This window comes from Anastrepha obliqua, chromosome 2, assembly GCF_027943255.1.
Source record: "Anastrepha obliqua isolate idAnaObli1 chromosome 2, idAnaObli1_1.0, whole genome shotgun sequence".
In the NCBI taxonomy this organism is placed as follows: Eukaryota; Metazoa; Arthropoda; class Insecta; order Diptera; family Tephritidae; genus Anastrepha; species Anastrepha obliqua.
In genome coordinates, this window is record NC_072893.1 from 31,084,099 (window position 1) to 31,104,140 (window position 20,042).

At 38.3% G+C, this 20,042-nt stretch overlaps 1 protein-coding gene across 1 annotated transcript in view; it reads left to right on the plus strand.

Moving 5' to 3' along the window:
• The window catches only part of LOC129239402 (uncharacterized), a 169,150-nt gene that overhangs the window by 90,353 nt on the left and 58,755 nt on the right, over positions 1 to 20,042 (plus strand). Inside the window, exons 3-4 of the mRNA XM_054874868.1 lie at positions 10,495 to 11,317; positions 18,063 to 18,229. Coding sequence (XP_054730843.1) covers positions 10,495 to 11,317; positions 18,063 to 18,229 — 990 coding nt within the window. The remainder of the gene's footprint in view (positions 1 to 10,494; positions 11,318 to 18,062; positions 18,230 to 20,042) is intronic.

The following is a 20,042-nucleotide window of genomic DNA, read 5'->3' on the forward strand; positions in this document are numbered from 1 at the left end:
AAAAAATACTTGGAAATGATCGATGTTCGTGAGCTAGCAGAGGCCGAGATCACATGGGATGGCGCAAAAATAAGAGCCCAGAACCGTGTACGATGGAAGAGTCTTGTCGAGGCCCTATGCTCCAGAGCAGATAAGGAATAATATGGAAGTAAGAAATACTTGAAGCCATAAACATATATTCTGAACATGTGTGCCACCACAATAGAAATCGAATGTAGGTATGTAGGTTAGATGGCAAGAGTATTCCAGGTACACTACTAGTAGCACTTACGTGCAGTTTTGATACCATAATGTGGACCTGCGAACTAATTTAGAGAAGAGAAAACCATCTACAGCCATCCAGTGCTGTTGATGTAGTGCAAGAGAGAAAAGGTATCTAAGCTGGAGAATTTCTTTAAGCCATCCCCAAAGGGCACGCTAAGGAATCTCAAGCGCCCAGCCGCCAGAGCCCGACATTTAAAACGAATGTACCTGTTCGCGAATTTAGAAAAGCCTTACTTTGCCTATTTGTCTTATACGCCATCTTTCATGTTCATCCCATGGCAAAAAAAGTAAAGGTATTGTGGTCTTATTTACTGTCCAATCAGACATCGTAGCCGACGCTGAGCGCAACATATTATATCTTATACTAAAAGTATTAAAGCCATGACTATTCGCACAAAACTAAGGAATCCGTTGAACAAACCAGGTATATTTGCCGTCTAAATATCTCACGTGGAAACTTCTTTAAAATTTCGAGTTGTGGGGACCACACCACTCACATTATAACATCTCTCCATCCAACAAATTCTACTCTCCCATTACTAATGTGAGAGGTGAATTAATAAGCGTAGATCAGAAAAAATTAAGGTCCCTCGCAAAAAAAAAAAATTCCTCAAATACAGCGGTTCCATGATGACACAGGCTACAAACTGTGTACCGCCACATGGTTTACGAATGTTGTGGCGAATGAGACTTCAGTCACACCTTATGAAGCGTCGTGCTCGCGCTGCAACCAGGGAACGTCAATGAAAAAAGCTCATTTAACATTTGTGCTTTCTCATTTCATTAACATTCTCTGACCAGAGGTTAACAAAAAAAGTATTTTCATTACGTTGCTGTTAAGTTAAAAGCTCAAAAATCTGTTATTATCGATCACTCTCGACGTCCGCAAAATTTAATTCAGAAATGTGCAAACTTACGAAGCAATAATTAAAGGTGATGTAAGTGTCTAATTTTCGCCCTGTGTCGGCCTTCTTGAGCAACTTAATAAATCTATCACGTCCTCTTGGAAAAGTTACTTTTTATTTCAGAGCAAATTCTAAAGAAAAAGTACTCGAAAGCATAGGAATGAAAACTTTTGCTAAAAATGTTAGTAGGCAATACTGTTTTTGTTGTGCCACAAAACGTAGGCAAAAGAGGGTGTTAAGTTTGTTCATGTTACAAAACCCAAAATGCAAAGAAACTAATGGGTAAAATGGTGCCGTATTTCATGGAAACCAGGCGAAAAAGTTTGCGTGTATCACTAATCGGCAACGAATTTCGTATTCGATACATATCGAAAGAGAACGAAGTTGTGCAGTGATGCTCTCCGATGCCTATCGAAGTTTCGGATTGCTGGAATGAGTCCCAAGATGAAAGATGACCCAAGATGAGCCACGTTTAGGTCGGCCAAGTGATGTCGATGAAGACGTTATCAAGGCTTTAATCGAATTGGATCGTCAAGTAACTTTGCGTGAGATTGGAGAGAAGTTAAATATACCAAAACCAACCGTTCATGAGCATATAAAGAGTCTTGGACTGGCTTGATATTTGGGTACCACATGAATTGAAGGAAATTCATTTAACAAACCGAATCAACGCTTGTGATATGCATCTTAGTTGATCCGTTTTTGAAGCGGACTATCACTGGTGCTGAAAAATGGATTGTTTACAATAACGTCAATCGAAAACGATCATGGTTCAAGCATGATGAAGCGCCACAAATGACCTCAAAGGCTAATATTCACCAAGAAGATTATGCTGCCAGTTTGGTGGGACTGGAAGGGTGTGATATATTTTGAGCTGCTCAGAGGAAACAAACGATTAATGCGGATGTCTACTGCCAACAATTGGACAAATTGAGTACAGCCATCAATGAGAAGCGACCAGAATTGATCAATCGTAAAGGCGTCATATTTCATCAGGACAACGCTGGACCACATACATATTTGGTCACTCGCCAAAAACTGAAAGAGCTTGGCTGGGAATTTTTGATGCATCCTCTTTATAGCCCTGACCTTGCACCGTCAGACTACAATTTTTTCGGCCTTTGAAAAACTCCTTAAATGGTAAAACTTTTGGCAATGACGAGGCTATAAAATCGCACTTGGTTCATTTTTTTGCAAATAAAGGCCAGAAGTTCTATGAGCGCGGAATAATGAATTTGCCGGAAAGATGGCAAAAGGTTAATGAACAAAATGGAAAATATATAATTGATTAAAGTTCTTCTTAATAAAATTGTATTTACTGTCTTTAAAAAACTCGGCAACTTCTTTCCGGGCAACCCAATAAAATATATTATATTCTAAACAAAATAGATCTGGAACATAAAAAACACCCTGTAGATACAAATTTGAATGCAAGGGAATCCCAACAAACTTGATAATCTACCTCAGTATCCACAAAGTAAGCCACTTCACTGGCACTTAAATAAATTTCTCTGCTATCCAGACAATATACGAGTAACGTAGTTATTTTATACTATTTACGGCTGGAAAGGTACAGGCAAAAGTTCAAAGTTCATGTTGTACTCATTTTTAATTCATATTCGTTATGTTAGGACATTTTTCTTTTTTTAGGTGTGTGCCGTTCCTTTAATTGGCGCCTGCTTAGTCTGCTGCCCTGCACTTGCGTACATTTCATCGCTGCTGTAAAATTTTGAATTATGGAAAGGCGAATACTTACATACATACACATTTACGTATCTGTCGTTGTGCACTTTAAAGTGTATTTGTTTTATTTTTCGCCTTCACAATGTACGTGCTCGAAATATTTACAATTTGATAACCCGATAATGTGGCGCGCAGCAAATTATTATTGGGTAATAAATATTTTAGAGTTTTCATTGCAGCTGAAATTATTCTTAGTTGTGAAATGACCTTTCCTTCGATTGGTATTTACTAAATTATGTATTGAGCTGGCAATTTTTTACGACTGAAAAATTATGCTAAGTTTAGTTTTCCTTTTCAATTTTCTCAATAAGCGTAGATGAATAATTTATATGAAGCTATTTTTGTTTTATATCTGCATTTAAAAGTTGAAAGTTTATTGATACCAAAGGTCGTCCAAAACAAACCAAAAATGCATGGGAGCACACAGTACTTTGAGCTCATGTCAGGGGTGAGCAAAGATATGTTAGAATTTTGGTGGACAAGGTGGCAAGGGTTTATACAAGGTGGCGAAAAATCAATCAACCGTATTTGTTTTTGAATAACTTTTCTACTAAATAAAAATAAAAATAAATAAAGTTTATGGAGATGCTGCTTTAAGTGAAACAACGTGCCGAGATTGGTTCCGTCGCTTCAAAGACGGTGATTTTAATGTTGACTACCGTCCGCGTGAAGGAAGGTCAGAAACCTTCGAAGACGCTGAATCGGAGTCATTGCTCATTGAGGATCCGTGGTAACCACAAGAAGAGTTTGCTTCAGTATTAGGAGTTACCCGCCAATCTATTTCCAAGCGATTGCATGCTTTGGGAATGTCTCAGAAACAGGGGACTTGGGTTCCTTATCAGTTAAAATCAGGGGATGTTGAACATCGTTTTTTCGACGTGTCGACTGTGAACAACTGCTCCAGCGGCAAAAAAGGAAGGCCTTTTTTCATCGCATCGTGACGTGTGATGAAAAATGGATTCATTACAGCAATCCAAAGAAAAGAAAGTCATGGGGACTGCCTGGTCATGATTCTACGTCGTCGCCTCGGCCGAATATTCACGCTTCGAAGGTTATGCTATGTATTTAGTGGGACCAAGTTGGTGTTATTTATTATGAACTGTTAAAACCAAGCGAAAGTATCACTGGGGATCAGTATCGACTTCAATTGATGCGAATGAGCTGAGCACTGCGCGAGAAGCGGCCGCAATACGCGGAGAGGCATGAAAAAGTGATTCTACAGCATGACGACGCTCGGCCTCACGTTGCCAAATCCGTTAAAACCTATCTGGAAACACTGAAAGGGGAAATCCTACCCCACCCGCCATATTCTCCAGATATTGTGCAGTCTGATCATCACCTCCGCAGTTCCATTCATATGAAGACATCAAAAAATGGCTTGATCCGTGGATGGCCTCAAAAGATGAACAGTTTTACCACGACGGTTTACGCGATCTACCAGAAAGATGGGAAAAAGTAGTAGCCAGCGATGGGCAATACTTTCTATGATTCCGTTGTAACCATTTTTTTAGAATAAACTTGTATTTTCATCAAAAAAAAACTGCAGTTGCGCACCTAATACAAATGAAGAAACCATTTCTTAAACAATTTTTTTGTTTTTTCAACATAGTCCCCTTTTAACCCCTCCATAAAGTAGGATTTGTCGAACTCTTCAAAATACGCCTCAGTCTCGGCGATGACTTCCTCGTTTGAACTAAATTTTTTCCCCGCGATCCATTTCTTCGTACACAGTTCATTCAGTTTAGCGGCGACAACTCCGAATCAATGTGTTGGTGTGTTATCGTGATGAAACAGCACTTTCTTTTCAGCGATATTCGCCCGTGTCTCCTTCAAGTTTTTGTGAAAGCGGTCCAACACCTCCCTGTAGTATTGTCCAGTTATCGTTCTTCCTTTTTCTAAAAAATTCAAAAAGATGACTTCGTTCGCATCCCAAAAAATCGTCGCCATTACATTTTCGGCCGATGGGACTGTCTTCGCCTTCTTTGGAGCAGATTCAGCAGGAAAAATCCATTGTTTTGATTGTTGTTTAGTTTCTGGTGTTTAATGATGAGCCCAAGTTTCATCAAGGGTGACAACTCGATGCAAAAATTCCTTCGGATCTCGCTGAAGTCGCTCCAAACGATGCTTCGAAGTTAACTGTGAGAAATCGCGACCCCCGTCGAATCGACATTTTTTTCAGCGCCAAATTATCATGTTAAATATTAATTCCGCTCTGGTCGACACACCTATGGCCTCTGTTACTTCGCGCACTTTCGTTCGTCGATTAGCGAGAATCATGTCGGGGACTTTTTGAATGATTACCTCGGTAACCACTACTGCCGGGCATCCTGGTCGCTGTTCATCAAAAACGGATGTTCGCTCAGGTTTAAATTCGTTGAACGAATATTTAAGTGTAATCATAGACAGCGAAACGTCCCAAAGACAGCATCCAACGTTGCTTTTATCTCCTCGCATTTTTCCCTATCCAAAAACAAAAAAAAAATTAATGAACGGTACTGCTCTTTTTCCATCTTAGCGAAACACGTCTTGATAGATTAGCTGCCAAATCCAAACTAACATATCAATCAGTCTGAAATTTGTTTTGCCGTCGTTTGATATATGGCTGCTGACGTTTCTAAGACAACTTCACTCAGGAACGCCTTCTGTCATCAAACACGAGTACTTATTAAACCGCTCTCGTAGATACTGGCTCCAATTCTATGGTCTATTTCCCAATTCTGGCAATCTTCTGTGTTTGGGAAAGTTGCGTTAAAGGATGTATTTAAGCGTAGTTGGTATTGGTGTATGTTGGTATTGAGTTACCAAACTATGTTGTATGGGGTATTATTATTATTATTAAAAGATCATTACGCACTGCGACCAGAGTTGATCTATTGCGCAAGGCCTATTTTTGTAACCCTAGAGTTCTCGGCCTTTTTTTACATTTTACCACAATTTTGGGTTTGTTGTTCCAAAGATTGCATGCAGATACAACGGCACCACCAAGGTGGTGAAGTCTTTGTCTGCCTCAGCCTGATGTGACCTGTAAGATATCCTGTTAAAAGACACAGATCTACTCTGCTTAGTGAGAGTAGCCTGTCGGATATTCCTTTGCTGGGACTTAGAAATTGTTTGGCTTGACGCTGACCGGCACAGTTTAGTCTTTTTTTTTATCTTACACATATTTTAATGGCACATATTTCTGCCTGCATTATTGTTGGATAGAGTCCCATCGAAATCGATTTTTTGAATTTAGGCCCATTGATTCCTGTCCCTGCTCTAACATTTTCCAATTTGTACCCATCAGTGAACCATATCTGAGATTCAGGCTTGAAATTGGTAGAATTAGTTCTCTAGGAAGTACGCTCGTTAATAATAACTTAGAAGTTCCTGAAGAGTATTGGTTTGGGTGATAGTAGTTCATCCCCATGAAGAATTGGATTATGTAACAAGCCTTCTAGGATCTTTAAATGTTCTTTCATATTCTCACTTTTAAGTTCAGATATACCTTTTAATCTTAAGGCACTCGAGCGATTGGAAGCTGTGGTATGTTCAGGAGCACACCCAATGCATCGGTTGGTCATGTTTTCATAGCCCCTGTAGTGCCGACACATACCAGGCAACTGCACCGCCTATTTATTTCATTTACTGCTTTTCATTGCTTAACCTTGGGCCACCATGCCAAGGATGCATACGTGACTATGGGTTTCACAACTGTGGCGAATGTCTAAATGGTCATTCTAGGGTTTAGTGTCCCTGACTAACCAAAAAGCCTTGTGTATGGGGTATGAATGAAAAGATTTTTGCGAGTCCCTTTCTTTTAATGGCTAAGTGGGAAAATTCTCTTAACCTGAGCGCCGCTAGTTATTTGCAGTAAGCCTCAATCGGTAATAGATGCAGTACGGCATTCATCACTAACACCTTGCAAACCTTTCTAATGGTTCAAATTCTCCCAGATATAATTTGTATCAAGCTAAGATTGCAGCCACACATAAAATTTTTTTTCAAAAAAACGACTCACCAACGCATCAGCAATAAAAAATCGTGCTCTCAATAATGGCCAAAAAAATTTAAAAATGTACTTTCAAAATGTTTCTGGATTGAGAACTAAATCTAATCAACTTTTAGCGTTTAGTTCGCACATGGACTATGATATTTTTGTTCTCATCGAGACATGGTTAAATGAGAACTTTTTCGATAATGAGTTTTTTGATCCAAATTTATACCATGTCTATCGTAAAGACCGTGATGTCGAGAAAACTGGTCTCTGCAGAGGTGGAGGGGTTTTAATAGCTGTTCAACGGAAGCATAGCTCATCACTAGTATCTCTGAAAAACAATGATACACTCCTGGATCAGCTGTGTGTCTCTGTGCATGGTGCTTCAAATATATTGATTTGTGCGTCATATATTCCTCCGTCAAGTATTGATACACTGTATAAAGCACATGTGGATAATGTTTTAGCTCTAACCTCAAATAACGGCAACTTTTGTGTTCTTGGGGACTTCAATCTGAGTAATATTGAATGGTCTAGTTTAGATGATAGTACTGCATTATGTCCAAACAATGTTAGTAGTATATCTGAAATTTATTTGATTGATAATTTTTTAAGTTTTGGACTGGTTCAGATAAATAATTTCTCAAATAGTCTTTCACGAATTCTCGATCTCATTTTCATAAATGACAATATAAATTTTTCTTTATTTGAATGTGTAGACCCTCTGTCTACTCCTGGTCTGCATCATGTACCACTTGTCCTTCATTTAGAATTCTATGAGTTTAATGATTTTTATTCTGAGAATGTGACTACCAATTTTTGTTTTAAAAACTTTGATTTTAATATAATTAATTCAGCAGTTGATATTATAGATTGGGATTCTTTATTTACTGGGGTTGAAGTTGCCAATTGTTATGATATTTTCAAGCATAATATAAATGATATCTGTAAAAATAATATACCAGTGATAAATAGGACTAGTTATGGAGTACCGTGGCATACCAAGGAACTGAGAAAACTAAAAAATTTGAGAAACAAATATTTCAAAAAGTTTAAGTTTTCTCATTCCATCACAGATAAAGATAAATATCTACATTTCTCTAGAGAACTTAAATCTTTGGATAGGGACTTAAAGCGAAATTATATTCTCAAGTTCGAATCGGACATTAAATTAAATCCTAGTTCCTTCTGGCGTTATGTTAGATCTAGGAAATCTTGCTCAAGCATTCCTTCAGTTGTCTTCTATAACGAAACTCAAGCACATACTTCTACAGATGCAGCCAATCTTTTCGCAGATTTTTTTTGTTCAAATTTTCAAGTAGACTCTGATTTGATTGATGAGTTTCATTCGAGCATGAATTCCTCAATCAATATTGGCTCTTTAACTTTTACGCCTTCTGATATCGAAGATGGAATTCGGCAACTCAAAACATCAACAAAATCTGATGTAGATGGGCTATCTTCGTATCTTCTTAAAAACTGCTCTGCAATTGCCTATCCACTTTTGTTAATGTTTAACAAATCCCTTGATCGTGGAGAATTCATAGATGCCTGGAAAGTAACAACCATTAATCCAGTATTCAAAAGTGGAAATAAAAACAATATTGCTAATTATAGACCAATTGCCAAATTATCCACGGTTTCAAAATTATTTGAATTAATAGTGAAAGATAAAATCTATTTCGTAGTTATAACGACTAACTAATTTCAGTAGACCAACACGGCTTCATGAAAGGTAGATCTACTGTTTCAAATCTTGCTGTGTTCTCTGAATACTGTATATCATCGTTTAAAAAAAAACTCAAGTTGATGCTGTTTACACAGACTTTTCAAAAGCATTTGATAAGGTTAATCACAGGGTTTTAATTTCCAAATTGAGTGCTATAGGATTCCACTCCACTATTTTAAAATGGATTAAATCCTATCTCTCCTCTCGGAAATGTGTTGTTAATGTTGATGGTGCGTCATCTATTTCTTTTATTGCGTCCTCTGGTGTTCCTCAGGGAAGTATACTGGGTCCCTTACTTTTTATACTTTTTATTAATGACATTTCTAGTTGTTTTAATAATGCAAATTTTCTCTTGTATGCCGATGATTTAAAGATATACTCGAGGATTGCAAGTACAGTGGACTCTTTAAACCTTCAATCTGATCTAGATAACGTTGATTCTTGGTGTAAAAGAAATAAGTTAGATTTAAATATAAGCAAGTGTTTTTATATTTCTTATTCTAAATCTTGTTCTCTTATACCCACTTCCTACCACATTTATGGTTCTAGCTTATCTCATCGAAGTGAAATTACTGATCTTGGTGTGGTATTTGATTCCAAATTCTCTTTTCAAAAACATTTAAATCACACTATTTCAAAGTCTTATTCCGTACTTGCCTTTATTCGACGTTTTAGTTCAGACTTTGTTGATCCATATACTCTAAAGTTGTTGTATACGTCTCTGGTGCGTTCCAAGTTGGAATATGCTGCCTTTATTTGGAGACCATATTATGCTTGTCATATTAGTAGGCTTGAACGTGTCCAGAAAGCTTTTGTGCGTTATGCATTGCGTTCATTAAATTTCACTGATCCAATTCCATCCTATAAAAGTCGGTGCTTGCTTATAAATCTAAAATCACTAGATATTAGAAGGACTATTCTCTCCATTACTTTCCTCTTCGATTTGATAAATGGGGTTATTGACTCCCCATCGCTACTCGAGAAAATCTATTTCAATATTCCTCAGCGAAGTTTACGGAATCATGATTTTTTCTGGTTAGGGATGGCAAGAACTAATTATGCTTCCAATGCTCCGATTTCTAGAACTCTGGGTGATTTTAATTCGCTTTCAAATCAGTCTGGCCTTGATTTCTGTTCCACAAAGAATCACTTCAAATTGGTTCTAAATGAATTGTTGAACTAAATTCTTAGTATTAATCTAATCTTCTTCTGTAAATCTTAAAAAATGTATTCTTTTTCTTTCACTTTGAAACTAGTTAATTATAAGTTTAATTTTACTTTGATTAATTTATTTAGCATTAACCTGTTTTCATAGTCTGGAATAAATATTGTATTTTTAGACTATTAATTAAATACATAAATAAATAAATATATGTATCTACAAGGAGCCGCAAAATTAATCACCTAGTATGAAGATGTACATATAATTTTTGCAAATATCGTCGTACGTGAATCATTCTTGAAACCTTTCTATTTTTTTATTTTTTATTTTTTTTATGTTTGATACTTGTGAACTACACACCTGCCGTAAACAAACAACGAAGCGCGTAAAGGTCAAAATAAATATTTCCAACACTCAAGTTTTCTTTACTACTATCCGTTTCTCCCAGTGTAGCATAGGGCCTCATTTTTTTTCTTTGGTAAAAACGAAATCGGATTAATTCCTTAATTTTGCGCCACCTTGTACTTTTCATATAGGCGCTGGAAATATTTTATATACAAATATTATCAAACTCAAATTGCAATTTTCCCATTTTCTTCCACTTATTAGTATCTTCTGCTTTAATCGCATAACGGTTAATACTTTACCATAATTTAACGGCAAATAGCAAATGATAGAAAAAATATATGTAAATCCATTTTTCTCATATTTTCAGTGCGACTATTGACGTACGCCAGACCAACAACGCCCAAGGCAGCAAAACGGGCGACAAGAACTGATGCTACTTTAGGGCAACCGTTAGACGACTCTTCCTTCGCCGAAACCACCACGGAGCATACGAATACAAAAGCGAAAGCGAATAGCGAGGAGGGCGTCCGGGACAGCAATGCCGACAATGGCGGCAATGGTAATGCCAACAAACTGCACTACACGGGGGAATTTTTCGTTGAAACACTCTCGACATTAAGCGGTCGCGAACGTGGCAGTTTTGTTGATCACCATTCAGCAAGCAACACGTTGCCAATTTCATGGTTCAGCTCACTTCAGCGCAACGACGCCAACCGTGATGGCGACGATGTTGACAGCCGGGAGTCCGACGCGGAGAGAAACGATTTCGATTCGGTCACATCAACGTCGGATGAGGATAATTTTGCTTTCGGCCATGATTACGAAGCCATCGGCAGTGGACATGGCCATTTTCAGCAACAACAACAACAAGCGTTTGCTACTAAATGGTTGCAACAAAGCTGGGATAAAGCGACCCATAGACGGTCACAAAACAATAGCAGTTGGAATGTTAGAAAAATGTGCCCAGAAAATAAATGGCATGGCAATGCGAACAGCCAACAAGAAGAAGAAGAACAACGAGAAACAAGTAGTGGCACTACCTTTGAAAACCAGCCTGATAGAGGTGCAGGTATGGATAGCAGAGGGAGTAGGAGGAGCCGCAACGAAATGGTAAACGAAGTGCACACAGAGTCCTTGGGCTTTTGGATGTTAAATGAACTATGCGAACAGGACGACACCATCGAATTCAGGTGAGCCAGCTAAATTCCCTTTTGAATTTTAAACGAATGACCTTAAACGCTTACCGTTATGATACATGCTTGTGTGTATGTATGTGAGTGTATAAATAACAAACACATGGACAATTTTGGTTTAACTGATGCTGTACAAATTACAGTAGTCTTATAAATGGACTAGTTCGCTACCAGAAATTCATTTATTCATTCTTTCATCAGGTTACTAATACTAAAGCTTAAATATAACAGTTGGTAAACAATACGGTGAGATGCTCGTACATAAGTCACAATTCAAAAAGTGTATCTCCAGATTAAATTTTGACTTAAAAGTCTCTCGGGAGTTAGAGAATGTGTCTAATTTTTTACAGAATTGGTTAGACTGCCTGCAGAGGTACTCCTCAGGGAGGGATCCTCTCCCCTCTCCTCTGGATATTGGCAGTGAACTCCTTCCTGCTAACCCTAGAGAGAGAGGGTTGGCACGTCACTGATTATGCTGAAGATTTGGCAATCTCTGTTAAAGACAATTATCCCAACATTTAGCGATTTATTAAAGATTATGGTTAATGGTTGGTCAAACGGTGTAGCACAGTTTTTTAATAATATAAAATGGAAGCCCGTTATGGGTCATTTGTCAAGGTCAAAAGGCCCCCTAGCACATCATTAAATAAGAGCTGGAAACCTTTATGTGTCGGTGAACTGTTGAAAGTGGTATTTTATATTCCGGTATCAGATTGACAAAAATAAACAGAATGAAAAAAAATTGCAAAAAGGTTTACTATTTTCTCTATTTAATTTGGTAACTATTTTTAAGACTACTGCCTCTGTTGAGATTGCATATTTATTTATTTCATCTATAAGATTACCACCTTGCTGATTATATGTGATTTCTATTCTATGGGATTAACTACAAAAATGCAAAGAGACAAACACTTCTGAATAGGTACAGGTTCATTACAGCTGTAATTGGTTCTATGAACACTAATGTGGAAAGGTGTTTTCCATTAAGCCTCGAGAGAGAACATAAAATGGAGTAAGCATTAATAGTTGAGCGCACACTGGTTTATTATCGACAGTAGACAGGGCGTTCGGTCGCAGAGTTAGGTTTCCAGCCGCGGAGAAGGGACCACGTTAGCTTTTTTATTTAGTCGCCATGTCGCAGGCGACGGTAAACAGACGGTGCTTTCACAGTCGAAGCGTATTTCAAGGCCAATGGTTCGTGTGCAACTTCGCCGTAGGTTTTGTTCACGTTACAATATTCGACCCTTACGTGAATTGATTCGTTCATGGGTCTTGATATTAAAATGATGAACTTCATCAGCACTACGAAGCGGCTAACATCTAACTCAGTTATCATTCGGTAGTCATCGAAAAATACATAGAGATCTCCTCTTGGAGCGTAGGGTCTGTACAATGGATCTAAATATTACTCTGTTAAGTGCTACACAGCAAATCTCATTTCTGTTGCAGTTAGCAGCATCGCGTTGTCTATTAATTGTTCTGCTCCAAGCGTTCGCGCGCTCTCTCAACGCCTACCTAACACTATGGTTCACGGGTTTACAGAGTGTGTTACCCATTCAACGTTACTTACACCGACCAATCTATATCGGTACAATAGGACTCCATAGATACTCGGGTATTTTAGAGGAAATATTAAAAAAATTGGCTCTTGTCCTCTTTGCAATATTTATTGATAGTTAAACTTTTATCATCAGTAATTATTTTTTTATTTAACTTTTAATTCTTAATTCCGCTATCAGACATCATAAACGCAGTAAACTGCTCCTCAACTCGTAGTTAGGCATATTGTCAAAAATCTACCACTTTGGAGAGACAAATATTGAAAATTCGTCGGCATTGTATCAATTCCCTTGATATGAATCTCAAAATTTCATGCATATTCAAAAATGGATCTTACTTGATTTTGGTGTAGAAATTTAGTAGTAAAATGGTCCAAAGACTCTCTTAAATTTCTCTTCACTTCAAAACAGCTAACGTTGAATTTGCTTTCTCTCTGTGAGCAATAGCTGAGGTAAAAAAGACAGCAAATTATTTAAAGTTGTTGACTCTGGCTTCCAAAAAAACTTTTGTATAGCTCTAAATATTTTTAAGTCATCTATATAAGGTGCCTACCTCGGCGGCCCACCTATTCATACGTGAATATCATTCGGTATGGGCCGCTCTAGAACCCCGCTCATTTCACACGTATTCACACACTCGTCGATTTTCATGAAGCACCATGGGCGAAGACTGTGTTGGTTTTTTTCGTATATCACCAACACAATCTCAGTTTTTTCATAAACAAACCGCTGTCATGACTTCGGGGCGACAGCGAATCAGCTGATTATTTCAAATTCGCTGGGAACTGGTTAATAGCGTGATCTTGGCCACACCTTCTGAATTCTTTTCACCATAGACGCACACCACAAATTGGAGGAGGAGCTTGGTCAAACACCTAACAGAGAATGCACTCACCAATAGATCCTTAAGATACACCAAATTTTACATGTATAATTATAGAATAATAAGTTTAAATCTTAACTATTAATTATTTAAGTAAGAAGATAGCCGTTTTAAGAAAATGGGATATGTTCCAATTTTTCCAAGTTTTAAAAACAATTTTTTATGAACTAAAGTGTCGCATGTTGTTTGAACTTCAGCAGATATGTTCTTGTCCTTCATAGTTTTCATAAATATATAGCAATTTTTACATTGATTTTCAAGAATATGCGTCTTCATATACGGCCCAGCCTTTCCAAAAGCTCTCCGGCATGGCCTGTACGAAGTCTTAAATGGGTAATCCAGAGATATTTTAGGTAGGTTAGGTAAAATGGTTGCCCACTTGGACGAGAAACACACATTTCATCTATTGCGGTGCAATTTATTTATTTTTTATTTATTTCAAAAAGTCAATAAACTACAAAAGTTCTTACTGACTAAAACGATAACTTACTGAATTGAATTACTTATTTAGAACACATTCTTGTGCAAAGAGACGTCGACCAAATATTGTGCATAGAATTCGCAATCTCGTTGAGAGAATAAAAGAGAAAAGTTAGTAAAGAAACCATGGAAAAAACAGGTTGTATTTGTGGGCTGCGGAAAAGACCAAACCATGACTACTTACGATCATGTTAACCGCTTCATACTAATGAAACTCATCAGGTATATGATGTCTAAACCTGATACATCCACAGGGGCTAAAGCAACCCGGCTAGAGCAAAACAGTTTACAAGAAGGTACTGAGATGATTGCACCTCATTTTAGACAGACAGCTGGTGTAGAAAGAAGTTGAAGAAATGCCAAACCTCACCGAGTAGATACCCAACGGACAATGTTCGGAAAGAACACCCAGAAAGAAAGAAAATTCGAGAGTAGCAGTTTGGTTAACCTTAGAAATTCCCTCGAGCACCTTCGATCTACCCGTGGCTAGAAGGATTTCGGGACTTTACACGTTTATGTATACTAGCCCAGCACTCACCGAGTTGATGTTAAGTACACCTTTCCAGGAGTAGATCACAAGTTTTTAAGGGAATTCGAATCTTCTTATTTCGCGGGCAAAATCAACTGGAGGGTTTCCTATTTAGGCCTTTTAGTAGCTAGCGATGGGATGCATTGAGTGTAAACATCGGTGAAACTTTAACTCTTCTCGTTGCAGGACTTAATGGATGCCGCCACATTGATTTTGTGCATTAACATTTCAAAGAGTCATTATGCGAAAGCCTCTCGCGCCATCTGTGCTTACGCTTGATAAGGATTGGAAGGGGCCTTGCCAAAATGGGCTAGTTCTGGCTAGACTGTAGTGAGTCCGATTTATTGCACGGATAAGTACGCGCATAAATATTCACTTGTCTAGAAATTTCTATGCATACATCTACACATTTTTGGACCATATAAGCATCTTTCCTTCATCATCATCATCTTCTGCTTCTTCATTCATGCCACATTGTTCGCTTGATGTGGAATGTTGCAGAGAAGAGTAATTCACAAAATTATTAGAGGGGTAACGTGCAGATAATTAACGCGTCATAATTGCGGTTTGCCCTTTACGGGCGAACAAAAGTAAAGAGGAGCAGTTAATTTGATATCCTTTGTAGAAGGAGCACGTGTCCATTTGATTAAATCATCATTTGCTAGTGAACGGCGTTTAATTACTGGAAGATGTGTTTGTTGAGATGTCCGACCCTGATTGCACACTTCCCGAACTGAACAATGCCATTGACTGTTATTTATACGTAATTAACGCAGAGTGAAGTTGGTGGCTTGGCTCAAGTGCTGTGACGTATTGATACAAGTTCTTCAATGTATTTTTCGTCTTTGCTGAATATTTATGTACGGATTAATGTGAAATAGGTAAACAATTTTGAATTTGATTTGATTACAAGATGAACATTTGATTAGCTTTTGAAATCATAAATATGGCTGTAGATTTCTATTAGAATATCAATAACATTTTATGGAGTCCTTATCTAACGGACATTGATGGCGAAAACGAAGGGGGTTAAACTATGTTAGTTGATTTGGAGCGAAGGTTTGTCCTTAAGGGGGGCACTATGAGCCATTACTGAACTAGCACTGCACTTAACGCTTTTCTAAATGCTTTATCCTAGGATATTACAAACAAAGCTGCAGGTGCCCATACTGCGATACTTAATCTAAGGCGCGGATTGTCAACTACAGGCTCTACAAAATTCTGTGAAAATTCAAGTTCATTCCCGCTGTGGCTGATCAGTATGCGCTTGAATTTTAAAAGCTCCTCTACATTCTCATCCCTGGCATTCATAAGTTCATCCAGAGTTTTCTGCGCTTTCCTACAGATGTTCATAAGCGAAGGGCTTGTTACCAAACAGGCAACGTCGTCCACATATGCTTGTGCGTGTCGTTTAAGGTGGTGAGCAGAGGATCGATTACTAAGCACCAGAGCAATGGAGACAGCACACTGCCTTGGGCGCAACCTGTTTAACCCCGGATGACACATCAGATCTTCCTCTGTTCTTCTTCAATTCACTAACACCCGGTCTATGCCATGCCTATTAGCAGAGCTACACATACTATCAAAATTGTCATTATCAAACGCCCCCTCTATGTTTAAAAAGATGCCGATAGCGTAGTCCCTCCTGTCGATGGACATTCATAAGTTCACGGATGGATCGAAATTGCATCGAGATTTTGGTGATGGAGTATTCTGCAATAAGCTCTCTTTAAGCTAAAGTTAAGGCTACCGGATCACTGTAATAGTTTTCAAGCGGAAGTAGTCACAATTGATTGGCTGCTCACAATGCTGTACAATGCAAGTGAAGGAGTGGGCTTTCAGCATGAGTGTGTTAGGAATTACCAAATCTCTCTGTGCTTTTTGGCTCGACCTTTCAAATTTCAATTTCAACGCTAAAGGAATTTAGAAAAACAAATTTATAAAAATTAAAAACTAGCATTTTTGAAGGTATACAAGGTGAAGTCCAAAATAAACAAGACTGGTGTCATAAAAATGTTTTTGACTGGTTAGTGCGTTGGAAGTTATATCCCTAGCTGACTTCCAGCCTGACCGACCGACTGACCGAAAACTCCATCGAAATTGTTTTTAAATTTATAAAAAATGAACCGAAATCATCGTTGAAATTCATGGAATCGTAGTTGAATATCTCCAAAACATCGATTTATCACATTTTAACTGATCATTTGGGCTTACGAAAAGTCTTGGCACGTTTCATTGCACACAAGTTAACTGAGCACCAAAAATTGCTCAGAATTCAATATTCGAAAGACCTCATTAAAGAGGCGAGAAAAGACAAGAGCTTCCTTTACTACATTGTAACTGGTGATGAAATGTGGCTAAGCTGAAGCTAAGCGTCAAGGTGCCGAATGTAAGGCCCCAGAGGAGCCACCACCCAAAAAATTGCATTTGGAGAAGTGAAAAATCAAGTCGATGTTCATTTGTTTTTACGATTCCAAGGAAATTGTCCACAAGGAGTTCGTACTATGAAAGGAAAACGTTTTGCGTCCGTAGAGACCATCCAAACGGCTCGTACCGAAATCTTGGACATTCCGGTCAATGATCTGACACTTTCGAAAAGCTTTTAGATCGCACAAGACAGTGTATCGAGGCTAGAGGGAACTATTTTGAATAAATAAACTCGAAGTTATCCGAACAAAGCTCCGGTCGTTTCTAGCTCGTTGAGCTCAGTCTTGTTTATTTTGGCTAAAAAGTTTAAAAGCAAATTATAAAAAGAACCGAAGATATTTCGTTTCAACAAACCCTATACAAGAATGTTCAACATTGAATACATCTCAAAATTATTAAATTTTACTTTCAAAAAGTTTCCAGTTTACGTTTTATTTTTACTCCAGCCTATAAATAAGCAAATTTTGAGAAAAATTGAGGGCAATGCTCTATGTACTTGGAAGTGGGCGTGGGTGAATTGCTTTTTCAAGTGAGCCTAGTTTGAAGTATTTATGTGCGACAGTTTTGAAAAAAGTAAAAGAATGCTATTTTTTGAAAACTAATTTAAAACAATGAAGTATTTTGAAAATATTCTTGAAAAAAACATTGAATTATTTATTTTCTGATGACTAAGAATTAATACTTTCTTTAATACGATATTGCAAAGCCAAACTTGACTTCTCTACGCTTCAACTTTTCTTACCGCTGCGGTTTCGCATTTAACTTCAAATAAAAGATATTTTATGGCCAAAACTTGAGCTTCAACGTTTACAAACTAAAAAACTTTCTACTGCTTTCTTCACATTTTCCTTTGAATTCTTGCAGAGTGTTTTTTCGTGCGTCCTTTGAAAGCGACAATGCTGATGGCACCAACAACAACCGCAATAGCATGGAAAATGCCAGAAACAGCAGCCACAACAACAATGACAACATAAAACTTGAAGCACAACATGTCGTGTTCAAAAAAACTTTTAAATTTCAACTACGTAAAGGTAAGTGGTCGTACAAAAACAAAAATGTGCGAAAAGCAAAATTTCCCAACAATAAATGCAAGTAGAAAACTTAACAAATTGGCCTTAAGTCTAATCACTGGACTTTTATTATTTATGGGTGATTTTTGATTCAACTTTGCATTAAATTTGTGGTACTCGCAATTCATTTATGATAAGTAACGGGCATTTTTTTAAACCTATCAAACTTACCATGGCGGTTTGTCTCAAAACAGCTGCTAAAGTAAACACATAGTTTTAGCATCTCTCCTCAGTATACCGCGTGGATACTCTGTACAATTTGATGCAGGGATATCTGAACGTAGTTGCTAGATGGGCCACGGATTGTGTCCTGTCGGTGAATCCTCTCATGACGGAGCTCGTCCTATTTTACGCGGAAAAATAAAAAACCCTCAGCGATGTATATTAGATATCGCAGGCAGAATTTCCACTGCACGTACCGCAATCACAGTGAGGGGTTCGGGCTATAGGCTCAACCTCACTTATGGGCACTCAAGCATCCTTGAGTTCATCTCGCTGTCAACGGATCAATGTACAGGGTTGGCCATATTAAACTGACCCATTGAGTAACCCTATAACTTTTTACTGTAATTTGAAATCTAAGGTTTACGTCAACAAGCCAAAGACACTAGGCGCACTTAAGGCCAATATCCGACGGGAAATAGCCGCCATATCGGCCGAGACGCTGGCCAAAACTATGGAAAACGCCGAAAAACGGGCACATTACGCTATACGAGCTAAGGGCGACCACTTGCGCGATATCATATTCAAAAAGTGATGTAAACGAATCTCCTTGAACTAAATTAAATGTTTTTCACAATGAAACACAAAAAAATGTTTCTTTTTCCATATTTTTTTAATAATCACATGGGTCAGTTTAAGATGGCCAACCCTGTATACTCTCGCTTAGTCCTACCGGAACTTTCGCCACTCACATTCCAACAAGGCAAGAGTAGATGGGTGGATGGATCGAAGTTGGAAGGAAAGGTTGGCGGAGGAGTTCTTTGTGAGGAGCTTTCCATCAGACTCCTATTCAGGTTACGGGACCACTGCAGTGTGTTCCAAGCAGAGGTAGCCGCAATCAAGGAAGCAGCTGATTGGCTGCTCACATGCGTAGTAACAGTCAAGAAAGTAAATATTTACTCCGACAAGCGGTAATTAGGGACCTCGGGTCAGTAACGGTGCATTCGAAACTGGACTCACTTTCGACTGCTTCTGAATTCTTTGATATAAGCCTCATCTGTGTTCCTGGTCACAGCGACGTTGCGGGAAACTGTGAGACGGATGAGCTGGGCAGACAAGGGACATGTAAGGTGATCTCCCCGCGAAGGGATAGAATTGCATGCTGTGAGACTTAGAATTACCTCGCATACCTGGAATCATCTCAGTACCTTCTCCTTAACTGCCTTCCTCTGGCGGGGGTAAGATCTAGGCATCTTGGCTTTTACTTCTTTGCTAAACCTGCAGATAAAGCTGGCGTTGACATTAAAAGTCTGATGAACTTCATCAGCAGCATAAGGTGGTTGACACGTCATAATCTACACACTCTACACCCATCCTCCTCAAATCTCCGTGCATGAAACACCAAAATGATAGAAAAAGTTTTTTCTCATAACTGTCGGTTTGGGCTGTAGGGAGGGTGGGAAAGCACCGGAACCCCCATCTTGGCCAATGCCATCAGTTCATCAGTCAAAACCTTTGGAACCAATTTGGTACACACTTTGCGCATTTCAAGTTTTCCGGTAACGATTTCCCGCACATTGTAATAAGTTAAATTTAACTCTTCACTGATCTC